This window comes from Drosophila kikkawai, chromosome 2L, assembly GCF_030179895.1.
Source record: "Drosophila kikkawai strain 14028-0561.14 chromosome 2L, DkikHiC1v2, whole genome shotgun sequence".
Lineage (NCBI taxonomy): Eukaryota > Metazoa > Arthropoda > Insecta > Diptera > Drosophilidae > Drosophila > Drosophila kikkawai.
Window position 1 is genome coordinate 3,136,457 of NC_091728.1, and position 22,006 is coordinate 3,158,462.

The window sequence follows — 22,006 nt, forward strand, 5'->3', positions numbered from 1 at the left end:
AGTTGAGTGCTAGTTAATTCGCATAACAGCGTTAAAGTGGATGTCAACTAATACCTGCAGCTTAAACTTAAACTGAAGATTAGGAAACTACTATTATTATGTTGAGTGAACGTTTGTTCTTTTTAAAAGTAAACAAAAATAATTAAGTAATTAAGTTCCTGTTAAACCGCATTAGTTAGCTTTAAACTGATTGTAAAATAATACACCGATTTTTTTAAGCTATAAAAAGAAAACCAAATGATTATTTCCTAAAAATTTAAATATTTCGCATAAAATGAAATAATTAATTTTTACTATTTCGGGCTTAATATCAAAAATAATAATCGATAGGCAATTAGTTTTTATTTCCAAGACACTTGAACTCTCTCTTTATTTCTGCTGCCATAATTCTTGGCCTGGCTTGCCATATGCTTGTTGTTCCCCTCTCATAATTCTGTCATTATCTGGCCGTACATTGCCGCCTCCTCCTCGACTTCAATTGCCCTACTCCCCCCCTGGACACCCTGCACATGCCCAGGGAAGGCGCCCCAAACAAGCTAAGAAAAAAGCAAGCAAAACAACACGTTGTAAATTATTTTTGTGGGCCGCACCCAGGCGCCATTAAAAAGGCCAAAGAAAATTTTTGGGTGTGGGTTTTGGTGCGGGTGTGAGCGGTGAATACAAGTGTATAAAAGTGGCAGAATATATCGTACATAACTTTAATTACAATAACCACGCGTCATAGTGTTTTGGAAGAGACTGAGACTCTCAGTTCTCCGCCCGTTCTTTCGGCCACGCGCTATTGGCCCTTGGGCCCACGGCCCCCCCTTCCGCCCAATCAATCCTTCGGATACAACCTTTCACCTGCCCACTCAGCGCCGCTCAACGCTCTATAAATAAATCTCATTAATAAATTAAACGTTTTAGCGCAGGAAATTCCTTCTCCATCTCCAGCAAGCCGCCCAGCAGTCGCAGTATAATTTCCTCGAGAGGCGCTCGTGTGCACAGACAGACATACCCGAGATGGGCCCCAGACTATAACCGATTCGATCCGATTCGATATGGCGACGTCATCATCGCTTTATAAATAAATCAAATGGGAAATGCGAATTTTGTTGAAGAAGACTTCTTGTTTTTATATCATGTTTTTCCTTGTTTTCTTTTTCGTGTGCGAATTGTTGCATTTGGCAACAGAATAATCTCTGCCTCAGCCTCTCTTAGCTCTTTGAAATTTTGGAATCACGTAAAATGTTCATTTCTCTTCATTCCCAGTTTTCAATTGTTTTCTTGAGTTCCTTTTTTGGGGGCTGCTTTGTCTTTCATTATTAAATTGCCACCCAAGAAGGCATAAAAACAAAACACCACCAGACCAACCAAGGCAAACGGACTGATAAATAGACTCGATTATTAGGGAATTATCATGACAGGGTCGGCGGCAGTCTTTTCTTTCTAAATTTTTATTTTTTTGGGGGCTTATGTAAATTGTTCAAACAAGTGGAACATGAATAGCAAAAATGTGGACTTTGTGGTTACATTATGATATGGGGCACAAAGTCACAGGCTAGTCTTTCCCTATAATGATGAAGTTTGAGTCTAATGTGGTTGGACTTTTGGTGTTTTGGGGTTTTCAAAAAGTTCTATTTGGTTTCTAAAAACCACTGACCTTTATAAACATGGAGACTGTTAGCTGGAACACCTGTGATTTTCCACATCAAAGGTGAAGACTCTCTAAAGCCAATAAAACTGTTGTTGATAAATATTTCTGGATGTAAATATTTAAAGGGGAATGGTATTTATATGTATTCTACAGAAAGAAACATAAAATCCCACAGAGTAACTATTAAGCTAATTGAGTTTGTATAAAACCAAGGCATTTTCAAAGATTTTAGCCTTTAAGAAATTAATTTATCGAAAGGTCAAACCTTTTTGGTTTTAAATTTTAAAATTTTCCAGTTGCAGAAAAAAAAAAGATCCAAAATAGAACTTTATGCTGAGAAAACTTTTTACCATATTTAGGAAAATCAAGATTATAAGCTTAGCCAAGTTTGTTATTGCATGGGGAATTCCCTTTTATATTCTGGCCAAGTTTTCGTTTATTAGTTATGATGATGTAGCCAAAACGAATTGTGGCTTGGCTTGCCGAAAAGTTTCATTTAGTTACCACATTTGTTGTTCGTTCTGGGGGAACTCGTGACCTTTTGTAAACAAAAGGGGCAGATAAAACACCTGTAAGTCTCCCTTTACTTCAAAGGCAAACGAAAAACATCACCACCCACAACAACAATGGCAATAATACGAGTAATAACAATAACAACAACAACAAGCACCCCCACGCACAGTGGGCACACAATGGTCCCAGCTAAAATTCCCACCGGATGTTAATGTTTTATTTGGATTTGAAATTTTCTGCTCGCTGTATTTAATGTGCGCTGATTTGTTTGGAAGAAAATAAACAATTTGAAAATTTATTTAGTTGGGGAACCAGGGATCGAATGATTTGGATTGGAATGGAATGCGCCGCGATCCCATGTGAGGCTGCTCTCCCGCATTTAATGGCCGAATAAATATGCAATGAATATGGCCAGTTGCCATAAGTTGGCCAAGTTTATGGCTGCTTATCGATCTCTATGGATAGCTGGCTCCCAGCGGACTGTTGGTTCCCCGAACGGGATGTTTGGTGACCCCCGTGACTCACGCTCCCCATCGTCTCGGTGGACCGCCATTTGCATATCTTTTGTAGTCCACCAGCGCCGAGTGACCTTGAGGACGCCGAGCCGCAATCAATCAAGTGTACAAAAGAAACGGGGGTCGGAGGTGGGGAGAATGAGGGGTGGTTGGTGATGGTTTGGGGTTGGATAAGGGAAGCATCTTGCAACTTTCGCCTTTGTGGAGACAACCCACCAACGAATTGTATCTCACGGATACAGAAACATTTGTCTCACCTTGTCAATCACATTGGCGGGGAAAGCGGGAAATGGTGAAATGGGGAAAACAAAAGAGTGGAGGTGAGGAGGAGATGAAGGGAGTGGACCCACCATTACCACCAGCGGAATATGTGGGTCAGGTCCTAAATATTTCGCGCGTATTGGATGTCATCCTTCCCTGCTTGCCGCTGGCCCATTTTCCAACTGTTTGGCCGATCTCTGATTTCCTATTTCCAATTTTAATTTTCATATTTTTTGAGTACCCTGTAAAAGCTGCAAATAAAGGGGGGTATATACTTTATACCTTAAAGTTCTTCCTTAAAAATTGTAGAAAATAATTGCAGATAAATTAAAGTAAACTTAAGTTTGTGACATAACAGTGGAGTTACCTAACCTTTGATATTCCAAAAAATCAAAATGACTAAGACCAAAATTCTCGCTAAATATCACGTTATTCGATGTGTAAACAGTTGGCCAACAAGGGTATTGGACGAGTCAGCACCTTCCTATATCTACTGTCCCTTCCTGTTTTCGATTGCCTTTGTTCCTCTATTATTATTTCTTTTTTTTGTGGCACATGCGCGCGTTCCGAGTCCGGACAATTTGACGCTGTACTCACGTACGGCGTATGGCAGGGCATTAAAAATAAATAAATATATATAAAAATTCTTGGCTGCATTGGCAGTGGCAAACAAGCCGAAATTCAAATTCAAATTGAGGCACACACAAACATGGCCCCGATTGGCAATTTTAATTTGATTTTCTGGCCGTTTTAGATGCTGATTAGGCGATGTCCACGTAAAAGACGTCGTGCATCCAACCCTCTCCACCCCATTTGCTAGGCTTCTGCCAAAACTATTCAGCAACTATTATCAATTCTTGGCTGCCAGGGGCGTGGGGCTGCCTTGGTCTCCCTCCCTCCCCTTTTGTTGCTCGACTGGCTTGTTTATTTGAAAATTACTCCCCGCTTGACTTGCCCTCCCCCTAAAGAGCCGAGGGGGGAGGAGGGGTGGCCGCTTTCCTCTTATCAAAACATGAACATTTCGCCGCGAACGACGACGCTTTTCCCAAAACAAAAACAAAACCTGTCGGCGCAGAGAGACGAAGAGAGAGCTTCTTCTGCGGAGAGAACTTCTCGAAGAAAAGCGGTTGAAGAGAGAGAGAAGTGCGTGTGTGTGGCATGGCAAAAGCTCTTGTATAACATTTTCCGGGTAGCATTCTTCGGCAAGGAAATTGGGGGTGGGGAAGGGATTCCCACGAATTCGCACGCCCAGAGGCGGTGCTGGAAAATGGGAGGGGTTTTGAGAGTGGGATTAATGCTGATGGTTAATACAAGGCGAAAATTGTGGCAAAGGTCAGAGTTAATCGGTGGAAAGTATATTTAATATTTATGAAATAATAATGCAAATAAATAATATTAATATAATTAATAATAATTAATTTTTTAAGGCATAAACATTAATTCAATTATTTTAAAATTTGTTTTGAATTAAGGTAGAGGAGTTTGTATTATTTTATGATTAAAGGAAGTACTAAATTAATTAAAATTTTGTAAATTATTAAATTAAAGGATTGTAATTATCTAAATATTTATATCTATGGTTTATAATTTTCTGAATAATAAAATAATGCATTTTAAAGATTTTTTTTAACTTGTTAAATAACCTTTGAATAATAGGTATTAATTGATATAGAACATTTAAAGCAATATAATGCAGCTACTATATCCTAAAGACCTGTTTAAAAATCTGTTAATTCCATGTAATGATATTTAATCAGCTTAAAAATAAATCCCTTTTGGCCTTTTAAGGTTGAGTAACCTTTCCGCGAAGAGATTTTTCCCATTAGAGCAACAAGAGACTGCGTTCATTAAAATTCACGAAAACTTCTTTGAAGCAAAGGTCAGTAGGTCATGTCAAAGTTCTTAACTTTCAAACTGAGGGGGATCCCCTCATAAATGAAACCCAAACGCCGCCCCTGCCGGTTTTGTATAACAGTTTTTTTCGGGGCATTTTTCGTTTATTTACAATTTGACATTTTGCAAGCAACCAAAAAAAAACAGAAACAGAGAAAAAATAAAAACAAAAAGCAAAAAAAAAAAAGAAAACACTGTAGAACAGTAGCTCACCTTCGCACACACAACGACACACACACACACACACACCGAGTGAGAGCTCGCTAGAACCCCAGAGAGGAGCTCCCTATATCGCTGCTGCTGGCTCTCATTTTTAGCATTTCGGGCAGCATTGAGATTTCCACTTAGATTTTCCCCACCAGACATTCGTCGTCCGCCGAAGCGTTCGGTCGTGTCCGCCGTAGAAGCAGTCTCTGTGCCCCGTAACGCGCTGCCTTTTGGAGGAAGCTCAACCCTCTCCGGGTCCACAGAATCCGCATCTGCAGTCGTGTGCGTGTGACCCAAGCTAGTTCAAATCTAAAAACTAAAACTAAAACTTAAAGGAAAACCCAAGCAAGACTATTTTTAATCCAAGCACACAAGTTCATTGTGGTGACGAGTGCCTCGAGTTCGAGTTCCAGTTTCAGTTCGAGTTTGAGTTCGTCCTCCTTTGCCGGCGGGTGCAAAATCTGTAATTGAAATTTCACCGCTTACGAAATTCAAATAGCTAAAGTGACTTGAAAATAAAAACTTTTCATCTGAAAGTCAAAAACTTTGACTGTGCGCACAGGTAACTCAGGTAACTGACTGTGAATCGAAAGAACCTTTTTTTGTTCTCGTTTTTTTTGGAAGATTTATCAGGAAGTCGTCGACTGGGGCAGGGGGCATTCGATTTCTCGCACACACAAAATTAAATCAAAATACAATTCCATTCAATTTATTTGTTCAACATCTTCTTTTTTTCCACAGCATTTTTCCTCGGCCGCTAATTGAAAATTGTGCCGAAAAATGTTGTGTGTTGCCTGCCCCCCAAAATGCCAAAAATGCCCCCTTTGTGTGTTGCTTGTTTATAAGCAAAAGGCGGCGATTTCTATTTGAGTTTCCACCGAAAACCAATAGCGAAACCGAAACTGAACTGAATTATTTGGTGCTCCCATTCTCCGTTCCTTTTCAAGTTCAAATGTATATTTCGATTTGGCTTTGGAAAACTCGAAAGATTTCTGTCGATAGTTGTGAGCCTAGTGATCTCTGTGTGCCGCGAACGTGGGGTGCTTTGTCAATGATTTTTGCCTTTATTTTGCTTTGCTTTATTTTTTACATAGTCGTCGTCGCCGGTTGTACTTGAACTCACAGCGAGCGCATGGCGTGGCGCGTATCTGGAAATCTTTGAGATACTCTCGTACTGTAGCTGCCAGTGGAAACCGGAGACCCGCGGAGATAACGCTCCACTGGGTCGAGCGTGAATCACGCGAAACGGTCTCCAAATGGTTGAATTGACAGGAATTCCCTGATCCTCAGAATAGGATTTTGGATAAAGTAGGGTGTACATTATCTGGTAAATCAAAGGAAATCTAGGCGTAAAGAAAAAGGGTTTTCTTTATTTATAAACAGGTTTATTAAATTCCTTAGCTTTTCAGTTAAATTTATACCATTTTTGGGAACATATTAGAAAGAGAAATGATTTTTAAAACCATTTTCAAAGTTTATTATATATTTAGAGAGAAAGATTAACTCTAACAAATGAAGGAAATGCTTGTAAAAATATAACTAATACAAATGATCTTTCATGTGAAAAACAAAAACAGATTCTGCGATAAGAAAATTACTTGAAAACAATGGAAAACTTTACTTTGAAACGTAATTTTTACATTTCCATGACAGCTTTTCATGTTGTTTTGGGTCCAAAAATTTCTAGAGATTTCCAAGATACTACCTTGCTTTATGATTTACAGTTTTCAAAACAAAGTACAGTAAGCCTGAGAAGATAAATAAAAAGAAATGTCATAGATTCAATTTACATAGATAAAGATAAACAGATTTTATTTATTTAATAATAAACTAATCTTACATTTTATTACAGCTTTAATAATATTGCAAAAATTTCAATAATTGGTAAAAGAAACATTTTAACAATAGATTTAAATCTTTAACGAAAATCAAATAACTCACTTTATATATAAATATTTTATAGTTGTATGGAATTTAGATACCCTAATCAGCCCAATTAAATTTCTCTCAATATTATTCAGTAACATAAATTACATTAAATCACATTTCCTTTGCCAATTCAGTTGTTTCTTATTTTATTCGCTTAACAGAAACATAATTTAATTAATTTGCCAACGCAATAACTCAAATTTAGCGGCAATTATGTGGTAGTCGAGTTGACAAAGAGTCCAGTTATCAATTGAAAATGTATCTTGGGAGAAAAGAAAAACCAATTCAATGGCAATTAGTGCAGTTCGTAATCAGGTTATGGCCAATCTGAGGCATACACTTGATGCGGAGGAACTGCAAAGAGCTAATGAGCAGCAACGCTGCTATCACATCAGCTCGTTTTTCCAATTAGCAAAGCGCTCTAAGCTGCTCTCTCTGTGTTTCTCTGTTTTGTGATTCTCTGATTCTCCCACTTGTCTCCGTCAGTCGGCAGCATCCGCGGGTGATTAGGTCCTGTTTCAGTTGCCACTCGAGGCATTTATCAAGTTGGGGCATCAGCTGCACCACTGATATGCAATTATCCCACTTGACTGCTGCATCTATCCCCTGCTGTCAGCTGTCCGCGCTCTCCTCTCGAGTGGCATTCAAAGGCCGCTGCTAGTTTCAATCGCTCAAACACAATTAAGGCATTAAAGGACACGAGCCAGAAAGGACAATTAGCGGGCGTGGGTGCGTGTGTGTTGGTGTGTGTGCGTGTGCGTGCTGGGCTCATTATGCTGACATCGCCATCCTGCTCCACTCGCTGTCTCTCGCCTCTACCTCCTTTCTCCCTCTCCACTTCACCCGTTTTACCACTTGAGGCTGCTCATTAATTATTTAGCAGCCGCCAACGCGCGACTGCAAAACTGAATAAAAGTCGCGCATACGCAGCGTAGGCCACGCTGAAAATTAAACAACTATCAGGGACAGGGAACACTGGCCAAAATTGCTTGGTAGTATGCTGATATGAAAGATTTATGCATTCATGGTTGGTTTAGTTGGCGAAAAGAAGGTTTTATTTCGGAAAAAGTAGCTACAAGTTGCTCATACGCAGTGTAGACCCAAGCTTTTTAAAATTAAAAAAAGAATATATATTTATATGTCGTTATAGAAAAACCTTATGATTTTAATCTTTTATATGATTTAGGTTTTTATTTCTAAATAAGCTATATGTTGCTCATACGCAGTGTGGGTTCCAGTGGGGCTCGGAATATTTGAAAGTCATGTTCTTATAAGCTCTTTTAATATATATAAAATATATTATTATAAGAGAACCTAATTATTTGAATTAAATAAGATTTATCTCTGAATAAGTGGCTGAAAATTGCTAATACGCAGTGTGGAACCAAGTAGAATTTGCATTTCTTGAAGGTTAAGTTCTTAAAAGCTCCATAAATATTTAAAAAATATGTCACTCTAGGAGACATAATTATTAAAAAAATGAAGGGGTTTGCCTTAAAATAAGTACAAGTTGCTCATACGCAGTGTGGGACTTGAAGTATTTGAGAAACTGAATTTTGGCAAATTGTGTAAACGTTATTATGTAGAATAATTATGGAAACTGAAAGTAAAATGGGTAACCAAAAAAATTCTTCATTAGGACTAAGAACTTTCTTTTCCAAGCTGATTTTATTTTATATATTAACAAATTATTTCAATATTTAAAATGAAGAAATCTTTTGAGTAGATTAACTTTCTTTTTTTTAGCTAATTTAGTATTATTCATTGAGTCTTACCTGCTGTTGAAAGCATTTACTTACACCTTAATTATGATAAATTTGTGTAAAATGATAAGCATTAATTAACGTCATGGCTTTCTCGCGGTGTGTTGCCCGTTTGGTTGCTCTGGTTATACACCAACGCACAACGATCTATCATTATAATGAAGCGTCAAATCTAATACGTCCGACTAACCGACCAGCCATGTCACCATGGTGCGGGCCGAGTGCGGTGGTATATACCATACAGGGGGAGGCTTTAGAGGATGGGAATGGAAGGGAGTTGCTGCTCCTGCTCCCATTGCTGCTGCTGCTGGTGCTGCTGATATTGTGTTGTTGCCGCCTCCTGATAACGTTGACAAACTAGATAAAAGCGCGATAAAAATGAAAAAGACTGAGAGCAAGAGGAACGAAAAAAAAAAAAAATTGTGCGCAGAGACAAAAACAGAAATGTTATAAATAAAACAAAAGACGAAGCAGAAAACTCTGCTCTGGCTGGAATTGTATATGAATATTGTATGGGCCGGACGAGAGCGAGGGCTGTATGAAAGCCGCGATAAAAGGGCGACGAGGCCAGGGAGGAGATTCTATGAATATGAATGAGATGAGAATGCCTGCAGATTGTTTGTTGACGTTGTTGTTAATGAGCGATAAACTTAACCAAATTGCCATTTACTGCGTATATGAGAGCGGAAAAAAATCGCGATTAACTTTTTGCGATAACAAAAAGGGTGTTTTGATCCTTTTGAGAATTTAATGCTACAACAAATGTTTTAAATTCTATGTGGAAGTTTCTTTTATATATCAGTTTTAGTTTATTTTTTAAATTAGATTAGAAGAGACTTGTAAGAAGATATTTCCCAAATCAAAACAAGAATGTCCTCTGACACAATCAACTTTATAAATCATCATGTTTTGCCCGAAATTAAACCCTCCTTGTATAAACAATATGCCACGTAAGTTTGTTTATGTTAATGTGTTCCCTTTGCTGTTTGTTTATATCTCCGCTTGTTTGCGGTGACACTGAAACGCGGTTTTAATTAATAATTATCATTTTCTGTCACAAATTCATTTTGTTTGCGGTGGCTTTATGTAAAATCCACCCAGACACCCCATGTCACCCCGACATCCTGTCACAGCTCGATTATGCACGACCACAGACAACGTGGAAAGCTGTCAAAATTCGACAGATCAACCTTGCCACAATCAAGCGATAGAGACAGAAATACAAGAACAGATACAGATACAAGTACCGATACTAAAGGTAGGAGAATGAGGATGTGGAGGTGTAATTGTGTGGGCTTAGTGCCCGTGCAAGTGGCGAGCAAACAAATTAACAGCCAAATGCACATAACTTAAGCGATTAATGCCATGCATTTGTTTATTTGTTTATTTTTGGCTATCCAACGTGCAGTTAGTCGAGCAATTAGCTGTAATCGGAATCCGCGCCAACGGTGGCAGACGATTTATGGCTCTCCATGGCATGGTAATGAGTCGAAAAGCCAGACCGATGCGGAAAGTGCTGCTTTCCAAGTGTCACATTGCCATAAATGATAATGCCTAGTGGCTTAATGGAAGCCAAAAATAAACAAGATAATTTGGAAATTTATATATTAATATTTGGGAGTATTATAGGAATTATTAGGGATCTAAAAACGCTTAAAATGGTGTCCAAAAGTATGCAATTAAATGTTTTTGGAGTTTTCAATTTAGTGAAAATTAGATTTATAGCATAAGTTGTGGAATTATAAAATTCTAGTGATTTATGTAACATCTTTGAATATATTTCTCTATTTTTGTTTTATTTTCCTTTAGTTAAAATGTATTTCGTATATTTTGTAGCTAAAACTTAGACAGCTTTCTAAGAGTTTTACAAACCTTAAGGATTTCTGTATTATCTACGCAGTATCAGGAGCTATGTTCATGGCCAGGAAATTTAATCTACTCTTTATTAAATATAAAATAATATCTATGATTTTTATTTTGCAAATAAACACAAGTTAGACCTCCCTCTCTATACCCCAAAAGCATGCTTCGTTCTACACTCTGCTTCCCTTTGCGGAAAAGCGTCCACCGCAGGTTCATTTTATCCTTCAACGGAGGCCAATCAAACATTGAACTCATCGCCTCATCGCCGGCGTTATAAATAGAACATTTTGAGACAAACAACTGCCACGAGCAATCGGAAAAGGGTGGAAAAAAAAGAGGATTACATGGGTAGGGAGGGAGAAGAGCTGATGAAGAGCTGGCGAGGATGAGGGCAACCTGGCCTCGCGTGCCATTGAAAACAATTGTTTTGTCAATATTTTCACAATTTGCCTATCGGCGATGGCATTATCAATCGTTGGAAACTGGGGCTTAGGTTTGGGTCACTAAACTCGAAATGCAAATAAAAAAAAAAAGGAGAGAAAACTGAACGAATGACGAAATTTTCGAATTATAAATTGCTCCTTGCTTTTCTCACTTATTCCTCCAAGCTTCCCTTTTCTCTTTCTCCTAAAGAAAAGCTGCGAAAACAAAGTGTAACAAAAGTTTTCCAATTGGAGGCGCGCCCATTGCCTTTTCCCAAAAGGGGGAAGGGGCTGGGATGTGCGGGATGAAGGATACCGGGGAAAACTCAACTTGACGTTGATGGAGGTTCCCCGTGCAAAACGGGGAGCAAGAACAACCAGAAACAACTTGGAACTTGAATTTACGGCCGAGAGCTGTTGTTTTGGGGTGTCATTGAACTTAATTTTGTTTTTCTTTTCCTTAACCACACCCCCTCGATGTCCCCTCGTTTTTATATTTTTTATTTATTTGTGTACTTTATGCTACCGATATGAGCGAGCGAGAGCCCAAGGGCCGGCAAGTTGTTGACTTGCACCCGCCGCCCACTCCTCCAAGGACCCAGGACTCTCTCCTCTCCCCTCCCCCCAAAATGATGAATTTTTATGCGCCGCAAAAAAAGGAAAAAAACAGAAAAGAACAGGGAAAACATGGCAGCAAAATAAAGAAAAACTCGACCAAAAAAATTCTGCATTGATTGCCAAAGCAATTTCCCAGGCAAATCAAAACCGCAAACGCAACACAAATCATTTATTTCCATTCATGGAGTTTTTTTTTCATTCAAAAATACAAATTAAATTTGAATATTATCGAAAAAAAGAAGGAAATCGGTAAGGTAAAAGGGCAGGGAAAAATGATTTGAAGAGTGCAAAGTATAAGTAGCAATCACCTGCCAAAGACTGACCTGAGGGACCAGCATCCTCAGTTAATATTTGATGTTTAGCTTTTTGGGTTATATGTTGTTTTCGGGTTTTCGAGGGTAAACAGCCAGCGTGAAACAAAATTTTTTTAAGTAATTTACTTATTATATTGACTAAAAACCTTTGCTTTAAATGAAATATATTTATTAAAATATTTTTAAAGAAGTTCTTAAAAAGAAATATCTTAAAATCTACAGTATATCTTTATACCCTTGCAGGGTATTATAATTTCAGTCAAAAGTGTGTTACATACTGAAGGAGTCATTTCCGACCCTATAAATCATATATATTCTTGATCAGCACAAAAAGCGGAGTCGATCTAGCCATGTTTAGAAGAAAAACATTTTTCATAATTTTTTTTTTGTATTTTTGGGGTCTTAAAATGGTTTATTGTCACAGAAAAAATGAGCGAAAATTGTAATATCCTAAAGTTTGAAATTTAGTAAGCAGATTTGTTTATCTGGCAAAAACTAGCACAGAAAAACTTTCCGAATTGAATTTGATGCTTTTTTGGCTTAGTTATGATTATTTTTTATAAAAAAATTACCATTTAAAATATATAAAAATATTCATTTAAAGAGTGTGAATATTTTAGATCTTCCTGAGTGGTTTTATGATTTTTGTCAGCGAAGGAGTCGTTTCCGACCCTATAAATCATATATATTCTTGATCAGCACAAAAAGCGGAGTCGATCTAGCCATGTTTAGAAGAAAAACATTTTTCATAATTTTTTTTTTGTATTTTTGGGGTCTTAAAATGGTTTATTGTCACAGAAAAAATGAGCGAAAATTGTAATATCCTAAAGTTTGAAATTTAGTAAGCAGATTTGTTTATCTGGCAAAAACTAGCACAGAAAAACTTTCCGAATTGAATTTGATGCTTTTTTGGCTTAGTTATGATTATTTTTTATAAAAAAATTACCATTTAAAATATATAAAAATATTCATTTAAAGAGTGTGAATATTTAAGATCTTCCTGAGTGGTTTTATGATTTTTGTCAGCGAAGGAGTCGTTTCCGACCCTATAAATCATATATATTCTCGATCAGCACAAAAAGCGGAGTCGATCTAGCCATGTTTAGAAGAAAAACATTTTTCATAATTTTTTTTTGTATTTTTGAGGTCTTAAAATGCTTCAATTGTCACAGAAAAAATTAACAAAAATTGTAATATCTTAAAATTAGATATTTTGTATGCAGTTTTGTTACCCTAGAAATAACAAGCACAGAAAAGCTTTCCAAATCGAATTTGATGCTTTTTTGGCTTAGTTATGATCGATTTTTGATTGAATGAAAGATCATATGGCAAACTGCAAGGGTATACAAATTTCGGCTTCCCGAAGTTAGTTTCCTTTCTTGTTTTTAAATAATCTTCACATTTCCAAGATCTTGGGAAAAACCTTAAGGTACTTGAAATTAATTCCGTTAAGTACATGTTCATGCTGTTAGTTTTTATTTTTCTGGCATCCTTAAGGTTAAGGACACACAGTAAGTGTGCGTGGTGTGGTGGTGGCTTTTAAATTTTTAATAGCTGCCAAATGCTAGGGAAAACCATTTTGGCATTCAAGCAAATATAATTTGCGCTGCCTAAAAGCACTAACAATCAAACACTCGACAGCAGGAGCAGCAGCAGCAGCATCAGCAACATCGCAGCAACATCGACAAAAACAATAGAAACAACGGCAATGACAAGCTAAAGCAATTAGTTTAATGTGATTCCCTCCTCGACCGGCCTTCGGTTCGTCTTGGCCCAAAGAGAGAGAGAGATGAAGCCTGACAAAGTTTTATGTACCACAAATGAAATTATAGTCGGCTCACACACATACATACACACAGCGCCACAGGCTGTCGCTGCAATTTACGCGGAAGGAAAATCTGAGAGAGAGACAGAAAGGAGGCAGAAAACTGTCGCTCCTAAAAGCAGGCAACACCGGGGATTTTTCTTCAGCTTGGCAATGGCCTCCTCCTTCTTATCTTTCGGCTCTCACCTGTGCTTCACTTTTTAAACATTTTCACTTTCCCCGCTCAGCCCCATGTTCAGCTTTTTTCCCGCATTTTTCCTCGTTTTTCTTGGCCCCCTTTTGTTGGCGACGCTGTCATGCACATTAACCAAATAGCTGGCGCCTTGATTTGATTATCTTGTTGGTGTATATGTGTGTTTGTGTGTGTGAGAGAGAGTGTGCTGGGGAAGATTGCCGTTTGACAAGCAACTTCCGCACCTTTCCCGGAAACGGAAGGAGGCTAGCGAAGGACAAGAGCGGGTGGCAGAGCTTGATGGGGGTGGCATTCCAATTCATTCGGAAAGGTTGTCCCTGAACTAAGTGGACACTTAGGTGCAGGTACTTAAAAGCCAGACCTACTTTCAGCAGGCACAAAGGACCGAAGACCACCGATTTACTTTGTACTTTTTAAATTAATTTGAAAAAGTTACGGGTCATTTAAGCACATAAAACAGGACATTTATAAAACTAAGCTGCAAGGATTCTGTGTTGTCATTGATATTGATTTTACTTTAAACTATTGTAAAGAAAAAAAGTATGTTTAGCTGGTTTTTTTATTTTTAAAACATATTTTTGTATTATTTTTTTTTTGTTCTTTTTATATTTATTTATATAAACTAGTACTTCGATCTCTTAAATTCAGTGCAGATCAACTAAAAGTCCGTCATAAACAAGCCAATAACAAGTGCTTCGCGGTGCGCTACATATATCAACATTTAACTTTAGGATGTGAACTGGCAAAGGAAAACATATTTTGACTCGAGCTTTGATTTATGCCGCTTTCCCAGCAGATGGAGCTGTGGAAAACTGAGGGGTAGAACCAGGAGTAGGAGCAGTAACTGGGAGCATAGCGTTTTGTTCTGTTTGTGTCGCATGCATGATTCATGGCCTCTCTCGCCTTCGCTCTCTATCTCTGTTTTTTAGAAAGAGCAAAAAGAGCTTGGAGTTGGAGGAAAAGTCACTGAAAATCTGTGTGTTGCCGCTGTGATTTCCGTTGCGTATCCTCGCCACCAGGATACCCAAACACTCTCCAATCACCCAATGCCCACCCACCTTGTCCACCCACTCGGGGGTACATCTGCAAATTGCCTGCAATAAATTTTTTGCCCGTTTGCCATAAAACACTTAAAACGATTTGCAAGCAAAATGAAAAAAAGAAAAGGAAAAAGCGAGACGAGTAGGGAAAGCAAAGGAAAAGCTATGAAGCGCGCAGAGCATGGAAATGAGGAAAATCGAGCAGGCATCTCCCGCATTTTTCATTCCACTTACGATAACAATTTTCGATATCGAATCGAAATCCATTTGCCACACACACACACACATACACACAGAAGAAAAGCACTCGGAACACAAACAGAATGAAAATGCTTAATTACTTCCCCTTTGGCTGACTGCAAATTTATGATGTACAAACTCAATTTCAAACAGAAAATGGCAGGGAAAACGGCAAAATAAATTCACAAATTCAATTCTATTTGCCAGAGCAACAAATACAAACAAATGACTTCCTTTATACGCGAAAAACTTTTAGCACACATGTGTGAGTACAAGAGAGGACACTGGGAAAAATATATAGCTTTTATTCTATTGTTTAATTTAGTGGAGAATATCTATTTTGATTTTCTATGTAGGAATTTTCTTATAAAAAAAGATACTGGTTTTGAATTTACACAAATAACAGTCTAACAAAAAGTGTGCTGTTATCTTCACGATAGGTTTGTTACCCCCAGAAAATGTGCTTTTATACGCACAAGAGTTCTGTTATCTTTAAAAAGTTCTGTTCTCCGTACAATTTCTCTGTTATTCTTACGCCCAAGAGTTCTGTTATCTTAAAAAAGTGCTGTTATTTGCAAAATTACTCTGTTATCCTTAAAATGTATGCTTTTAGCAGCACAAAAGGTCTGTTAGCCTTAGATAATATGATGTTATCTTCAGGAATAATACCATTTCTAAACAATAATTTAACATATCAATTGTCAGTTATTTCCTACAGTGTACATGTGTGTATTTTTGTGTGGTTTTAGTGGCTGCCTGCGGACTGTGGCCAAAAGTTTTGCTTACGTTTTCATTGGGTGCTCGCTTCTGTTTCTATTTCAGTTACTGCTTCTGATTCAGATTCAGATTCTGTTTCAGTTTTAGTTACGGTTTGCCTGGCGGGCGGACTTGGCTGAAATTGGTTATGACAAGGCCAGAAGAAATTACGAAAGTATTAGGCCCGCAGTCACGTGTGCCGCTTCCACTGCCACGCTCTCTCTCTCTGGATAAGCTGTCATCCCAGTTGCTTTAAGTGGATAATGTTGAAATTAGGAGCATAAGAAGGCAACTTGCTTCAGTTCGTCTGAGTGCACAAAACCGCACTGGAAACTTGCTAAAGCACCACTTTGTGAAGTGGTTTTTTCCAAGTTTTTATATATATGTTTATGTATCTCACATCTTAAATTTACCTCTCTGCCGGAAGTCTATTTAAAGCTTTCGATGATGGCAGGGTCAAGAGTTGTCTGCTGCCTGCTAATTGAAAACCGAAAATGCGCCAAATTAGCGAACCGAAAAACGGTTTTCCCTGCATTAATGAAGTGCAGTCGGAACACAAAGACCCACAACCAGACCCAGAAACCGAACAAAAAACTACTCGGAGGCACAATGGCCGCAGCGGCGACAGCAGCAGCCCAAAAATAGGCAAACAATGCCGGACAGCCAGCCAGCCCTGAGCTGAATGAGTTGCTCCCGATGAATGGGGACTCTGCTGGGTGAATGGAAGCCTGTCACGGGATCTCTGACCCGGACCCGAACCCGGACCCTAGTTCCCAGTGCCTGACCTTTTTGTAGGAAACAAAGGCAACAGACTCTTTTGGGGAATCGCTAATCAAGCTGCTTCTGGCATTCGTGTCCCCCGTGAAACCGTATCGAAAGAGAAGAATAAACCACTTTATGGACTTAGTTTATAGGATTTTAGTATAATGAAATAATAAATATATTAAGAGTAGAATGTTTTTTATTATTTCTATATTAAAACCAATTTAAACTTTAAGATAACTAAACCTTTGTTTGTAAAAACTCAAGGATAAACTCATACTTATATAGTATTTCAAGTTGATCCACCAAGTAATCAAGTTTTTTTTTATGAAAACCTTCTCAACCCACCAAAACAAAACATTTTGCTAACCGCAAACATTTTCACTCTCTTTTCCAATGCAATTTCAGAAAGCCGCCAGGAGCAACGCGAGAACGGAATTTTAATCAGGACGCAGAATGCAGTCGGAAAGGCTTGGACGCATGGCCAAAACAACGGCTCACTAATTGTGGCCGGGACCACGTCCAGGACGAGGACCAACCAGGGACCTGGACCAGGACCATGGCGTCATTTGTATGCAGCCGGGGAAATTCTGCGACAGTAACACAGGCCGTTACGGAAGTGCCGAGCAGCGGCTAAACGGAAGCCAGAATACAACCAGAAAATAACCAGCCAAAGTGCCAACGGAGGAGCATTCACCAGACCCAGCAGAGAGACCAAAAGCAAAGTGCAACAACGCAGTCAGGATGATGAGTGCCGGAGGAACGTACATTTCCACCGCCAGCGTGGAGGTGCCCCAGGCTCTGCAGGATGGCGACAAGTTTATACGCTGGGACGATGTGAGTACTTTTTGAATTTAAAAATATAAATAAGGGTAACTAAGCTTAAAGTGTTACTAATAAAATTAAGTGGGAACCATAAACTAAAAACTAAATATAAATAGCAAAAATGAATTTTTTTATATTTAAAAAGTTGAAAAATCAAATAAAGGGGTTTATAGCTCTCTTCCTCTAATTTCTCGATTAATTTGAGAGAGCAAACTACTAAATATTTGTACGGCGTTATGCATCTTTTATTATACATTTGTTATCTTTCTTTAAAAAGAGTCTTGCTGAGAGTTGTGTAATAATATATATATGTATTTATGATATAGGTAAGCTAGTTAATAATTAAATTAAAAAATGATTAACATAATTAATTAATAATTAAATCTAATCTCTAGTATCTTAAGGATTTCTGAAGTATTATTAGGGTCTTATTTTAAAGTTAAAAGGAGATAAGAATTCTAATTTATTAGGCAATGTCTCAAGTGGCCTACTTTCTTTTCCCCTTCTTATTCTTCAATATTAATTTATAACCTACTTTGTTAAATAATTTTTAATGACGCGTTTACTGCAAATTATCAAGTCTGGAAATCCCAGCATTAAATCATTACAAAAATCGCCGTTAAATCTTGGTTTCCTAAGCTAGATTGTGCATTCTTCATATAAAATATGACCTTGCTGATTAAACTGTAGCATGATATCATAGATGTTCTCATCGATTTCATTTTTGTCACCAAAGCTTTCATAGATTTTTTCATAGACCTCCTAATTTTTATAGAATTAAAGAACACCTTTTTGAGTACAGAATGTTCGTTTATTTAGTGATTATATAATATTGTGGAATATGGTTTATGCATTCATCTTCTCCTTGATCCAACTATTGTAAGATGAAACCTGGGTGTACACAGAAGGATACTTGGTCGTGGCACAGGGGGTGTAACCCCAGGAGACGACACCCACTAGCTCACCATTCTGCACCAGAGGACCGCCGCTGTCTCCATTGCAGGCTCCGTCGGTGGTGTTTTCTGTGTAGGTGCACACATTGGATTCTGCCAAGGGTGCAGTGGAGGGTAAAGCTGCTTTGCACTTAGTATATCCAATGATGTCCACATCCAGCTTCTGCAGCGCATTGGGCAAAAGTCCCGAGTTGTCACGTCCCCAGCCAAAGAGAAGGCCGAGTCCGTCGGCCTGGTAGTTATTAGAGGGAAGACTGATCACACCCACTGGATTGCTGCCATCGCGGGCCACCACATTGAGATCGAAGGGCTTGTCCAGCTTGATCAGACCGATGTCGTAGGGTCCTACGCCGCCGCCATACTTCTCGTGGATAATGTACTGCGCATTGGTGAAATCCCTCGACTGCACGTTCTCCGTGTCAGAGCGACCATGCACGCCGGCACTGGCAGTACCCTTCGTGTATGTCATGCAATGGGCGGCAGTCAGAATCCAATCGGCGGCTATCAGGGATCCGGCACAGAAATGAGACGTGGTGTGCAGGGACACGATGTAGGGCGCCTCGCCCTGCTTGGCCTCGTAGCCGTTGATGATACGTCCCTCGGGGAATCCAGGCTTGACGATCAGGTTGCCGGAGGCCAGGCTGGCCAGAGCCAGAGCCAGTAGGACCACGAATTGTCTCATGTTGTTTGTTCTCCGTCGAGTATGTTCCACTGCCACAGTTTGCCGGGCCTTATATAGGGGTCTCTTCGATCGATTGTTAATCGACAATCGGCCATCGGCCAATCTTGGCACTCAAAGATCGGTGCTATCGCTATCAGGCCACTGGTCAAGAGATTTACGATCCTGACCCGGCATTTATTTAGCTTTGTCCTGTAGTGGCGCCTTTGACTGATTAATTTCTATTATTGTCCAGCGCCTGCATCCACTTGAGGCAAGTTTCCCTGGAGCCCATTTGTCTGGCTCTTGGCCTAAATCCTAGCCAGGCATCTGCCCTAGTTTTTCCAAGACTCTTATGGGGTTATCTCTAGTTTGTCTAGTGTCCTCAAAGCAGTCATAAAACACTAGTACATTTTTAATAGATAGATAATTTGCTATTCGAAAACTACTCGCTATGTGATTAGATAGCAGAGGTGTGAATGAACTAGATGATTAAAGATATTCCATTAAGATTTATATCCCAAAAGTTCATGGAGGTTTCCACAGGGGTATTTAATTATTATTATTTATTTATTTAATGGTCATAAATCGACTTCACAGATATTGAAATACGTTTTAACTACAAAATACTTTCAACATTTGAATATTATATTTAATATAATTTATATATGCCTAAGCAAGTGTCATTTCTGCATACAAACATTATGGCCAAACAATTTTTGATAGCAACATTTGGTCAGTATAAGAGTTTAGCTTTTTTTTGTAGAGCTTTTCCAATCAGCTTTGCTTGGCTTTCTTATCTCCTCGATAAGGAGACTCCACTCGATCGCTTTGATTGGCCCGAGTGCATGACTTTCCAGACCCGAGACTCCCTCTATCAATGGCGCACGCCTCCAAAAGTCTGGGCCTTTCCAGAGCTTATTATAGCGAGGCTGTAAATCAAGAGACAAACTGTGGACTGGACGGGCCTTAATCCAGTGTCGATTATCAATCGATTCCGAGGGTAATCAGACATCATAAATAGTAAAGCCAACCTTGAGGGAATGACAAACAAAGACTGAACTGGACTTTCGTTGTTTGCAATTATTTCATCAGGAATAGGAAAGTGTTAATGTTAAATAAAAGGTATTAAAAAGTGACTAGCTATGGGATAAATTATTAATAATCAGAGTAATATTTTCAGTAATTTTGTATGAACCTTTTTAGGTAGTTTTTAAAAAGGTTTTAAGTGGATGGGAAAGTTTTATAACTTTATTCTGGTATTCATTAAAATTACATAAATATTTTACACACTGTATACAAAGTGTTTAATCATCTAAAGATTAGTTCTTAATCAATTCCTTATCAATTATAATCTTGGGCCAGCAAAATGCTTTGCCATGATGTCTAGGTTTTAATGACTTTGTTATTCTAGAGCAATAAATATCTAATTTTGGGTAAATAAAATTTAAAGCAGAACATAAATTTAATTTTAAAATATGATTTTGGGTAATAAACAATCAAATTATATTATAAATTTAATATTTACTTACTGACTTCCCTAAGAAAATAATATTTTCAAAGAAATTTATTAAAAGTTTTTTTTCCTGCTAAATAAGTCTATAATTTAGCACAAGAATCATAAGCTTTAAACTTTTTTTAAGGGAAATATGCCAGTAAAGATTAGGATTATCAAAAACAAAGGCAATTCTTCAGTTCCTTCCCCTTAGTTTGCCTATAAAATCTCCAAAAAACTCCCAACTTCTATTCACAAAAACACTCATAACTTTAGTCGGATGCATTTATTCAACAATCGATCATATCTCAGATCCAAAGTGATCCCGATCCTTTTCTACATCACATGTTTCCCACGCGAGTCTGCGCTTAGAAGAGCTTGTAGTAGGCGGCCTGAATCTCGGAGATCCAGTCGATGTAGGCAGAGGTACGGGTGTAGACGGAGGGCATCTGGGCCAAGCCGCAGGGAATGTAGCCCCAGGACACGATGCCGATCAGCTCGGAGGCAGCATCCTCGTACTCCACGACAAGAGGGCCGCCAGAGTCACCGTTGCAGGCGCTCTTGCTCTGCTGCTGGGAGGCGGAGCAGATGTTGGTTTCAGCCAGGGGAGCATCCTCGGGCAGGGCCTCCTTGCATTCGCTATAGTTGACAATATCGGTGGTCACGGTCTGCAGGGTCTTGGCGGCAGTGAAGACATAGGACTTGGGCTGTCCCCATCCGTACAGATGGGTCTCTCCCTCATGGACCTGTTCGCGACTGGGCAGAGTGGCGGGTGACACCCACTCGTTGAAGACGAAGGGCTCGCTGACGTGCAGAAGGGCGATATCGAAGGGTCCAACGCCGCCGGTATACTTCTCATGAACGCGGCCAAAATCGATGGTGCGCTGCTGGGTGAGCTCATCGACCTCGGCGCGGGTGTGCAGACCAGCGATGGCGCTCATGCCAACCGGGTTGGAGATGCAGTGGGCGGCGGTCACAATCCAGTCCTTGGCAATGATGGTGGCACCGCAGATGTGCGAGTGCTTGGCGGGATTGGTGGCCAGCGAGACGATGTAGGGAGCCGAGTGGGGATCAGCCTCGGTGCCGTTGATCACGAAACCGGTGGCGAAGCTGGGGACCATCTTGGACAGCTTGTCGGTGAGCTTGCCACCCTGGGCGACGGCCACAAGGGCGACGATGAGAGTAACGGTGATCAGCTTCATTCTGCAGATTTTGAAATAATGCTACTACTTCCTCGATTGGAGCGGATTTTTATACCCGACTTCTGAGCGAGATTAGCAGATAGATTTATGGCGATTAGTTAATTTCGTACGAATCGATACGGA

General features: G+C 39.2%; 3 protein-coding genes across 3 annotated transcripts in view; 1 reads left to right on the forward strand and 2 right to left on the reverse strand.

Annotated features, from left to right (window-relative positions):
* The window catches only part of Plc21C (Phospholipase C at 21C), a 56,199-nt gene that overhangs the window by 1,169 nt on the left and 33,024 nt on the right, over positions 1 to 22,006 (forward strand). The window contains exon 2 of the mRNA XM_017182920.2: positions 17,159 to 17,587. Coding sequence (XP_017038409.1) covers positions 17,495 to 17,587 — 93 coding nt within the window. The 5' untranslated portion in view covers positions 17,159 to 17,494. The remainder of the gene's footprint in view (positions 1 to 17,158; positions 17,588 to 22,006) is intronic.
* Positions 18,365 to 19,222, reverse strand: LOC108086099 (lectizyme). Its single transcript, XM_017182926.2, has one exon. The coding sequence runs from the start codon at positions 19,208 to 19,210 to the stop codon at positions 18,422 to 18,424; it is 789 nt and encodes a 262-aa protein (XP_017038415.1). The 5' UTR covers positions 19,211 to 19,222; the 3' UTR covers positions 18,365 to 18,421.
* LOC108086098 (lectizyme) lies at positions 20,953 to 21,896 on the reverse strand. Its single transcript, XM_017182925.1, has one exon. The coding sequence runs from the start codon at positions 21,881 to 21,883 to the stop codon at positions 21,050 to 21,052; it is 834 nt and encodes a 277-aa protein (XP_017038414.1). The 5' UTR covers positions 21,884 to 21,896; the 3' UTR covers positions 20,953 to 21,049.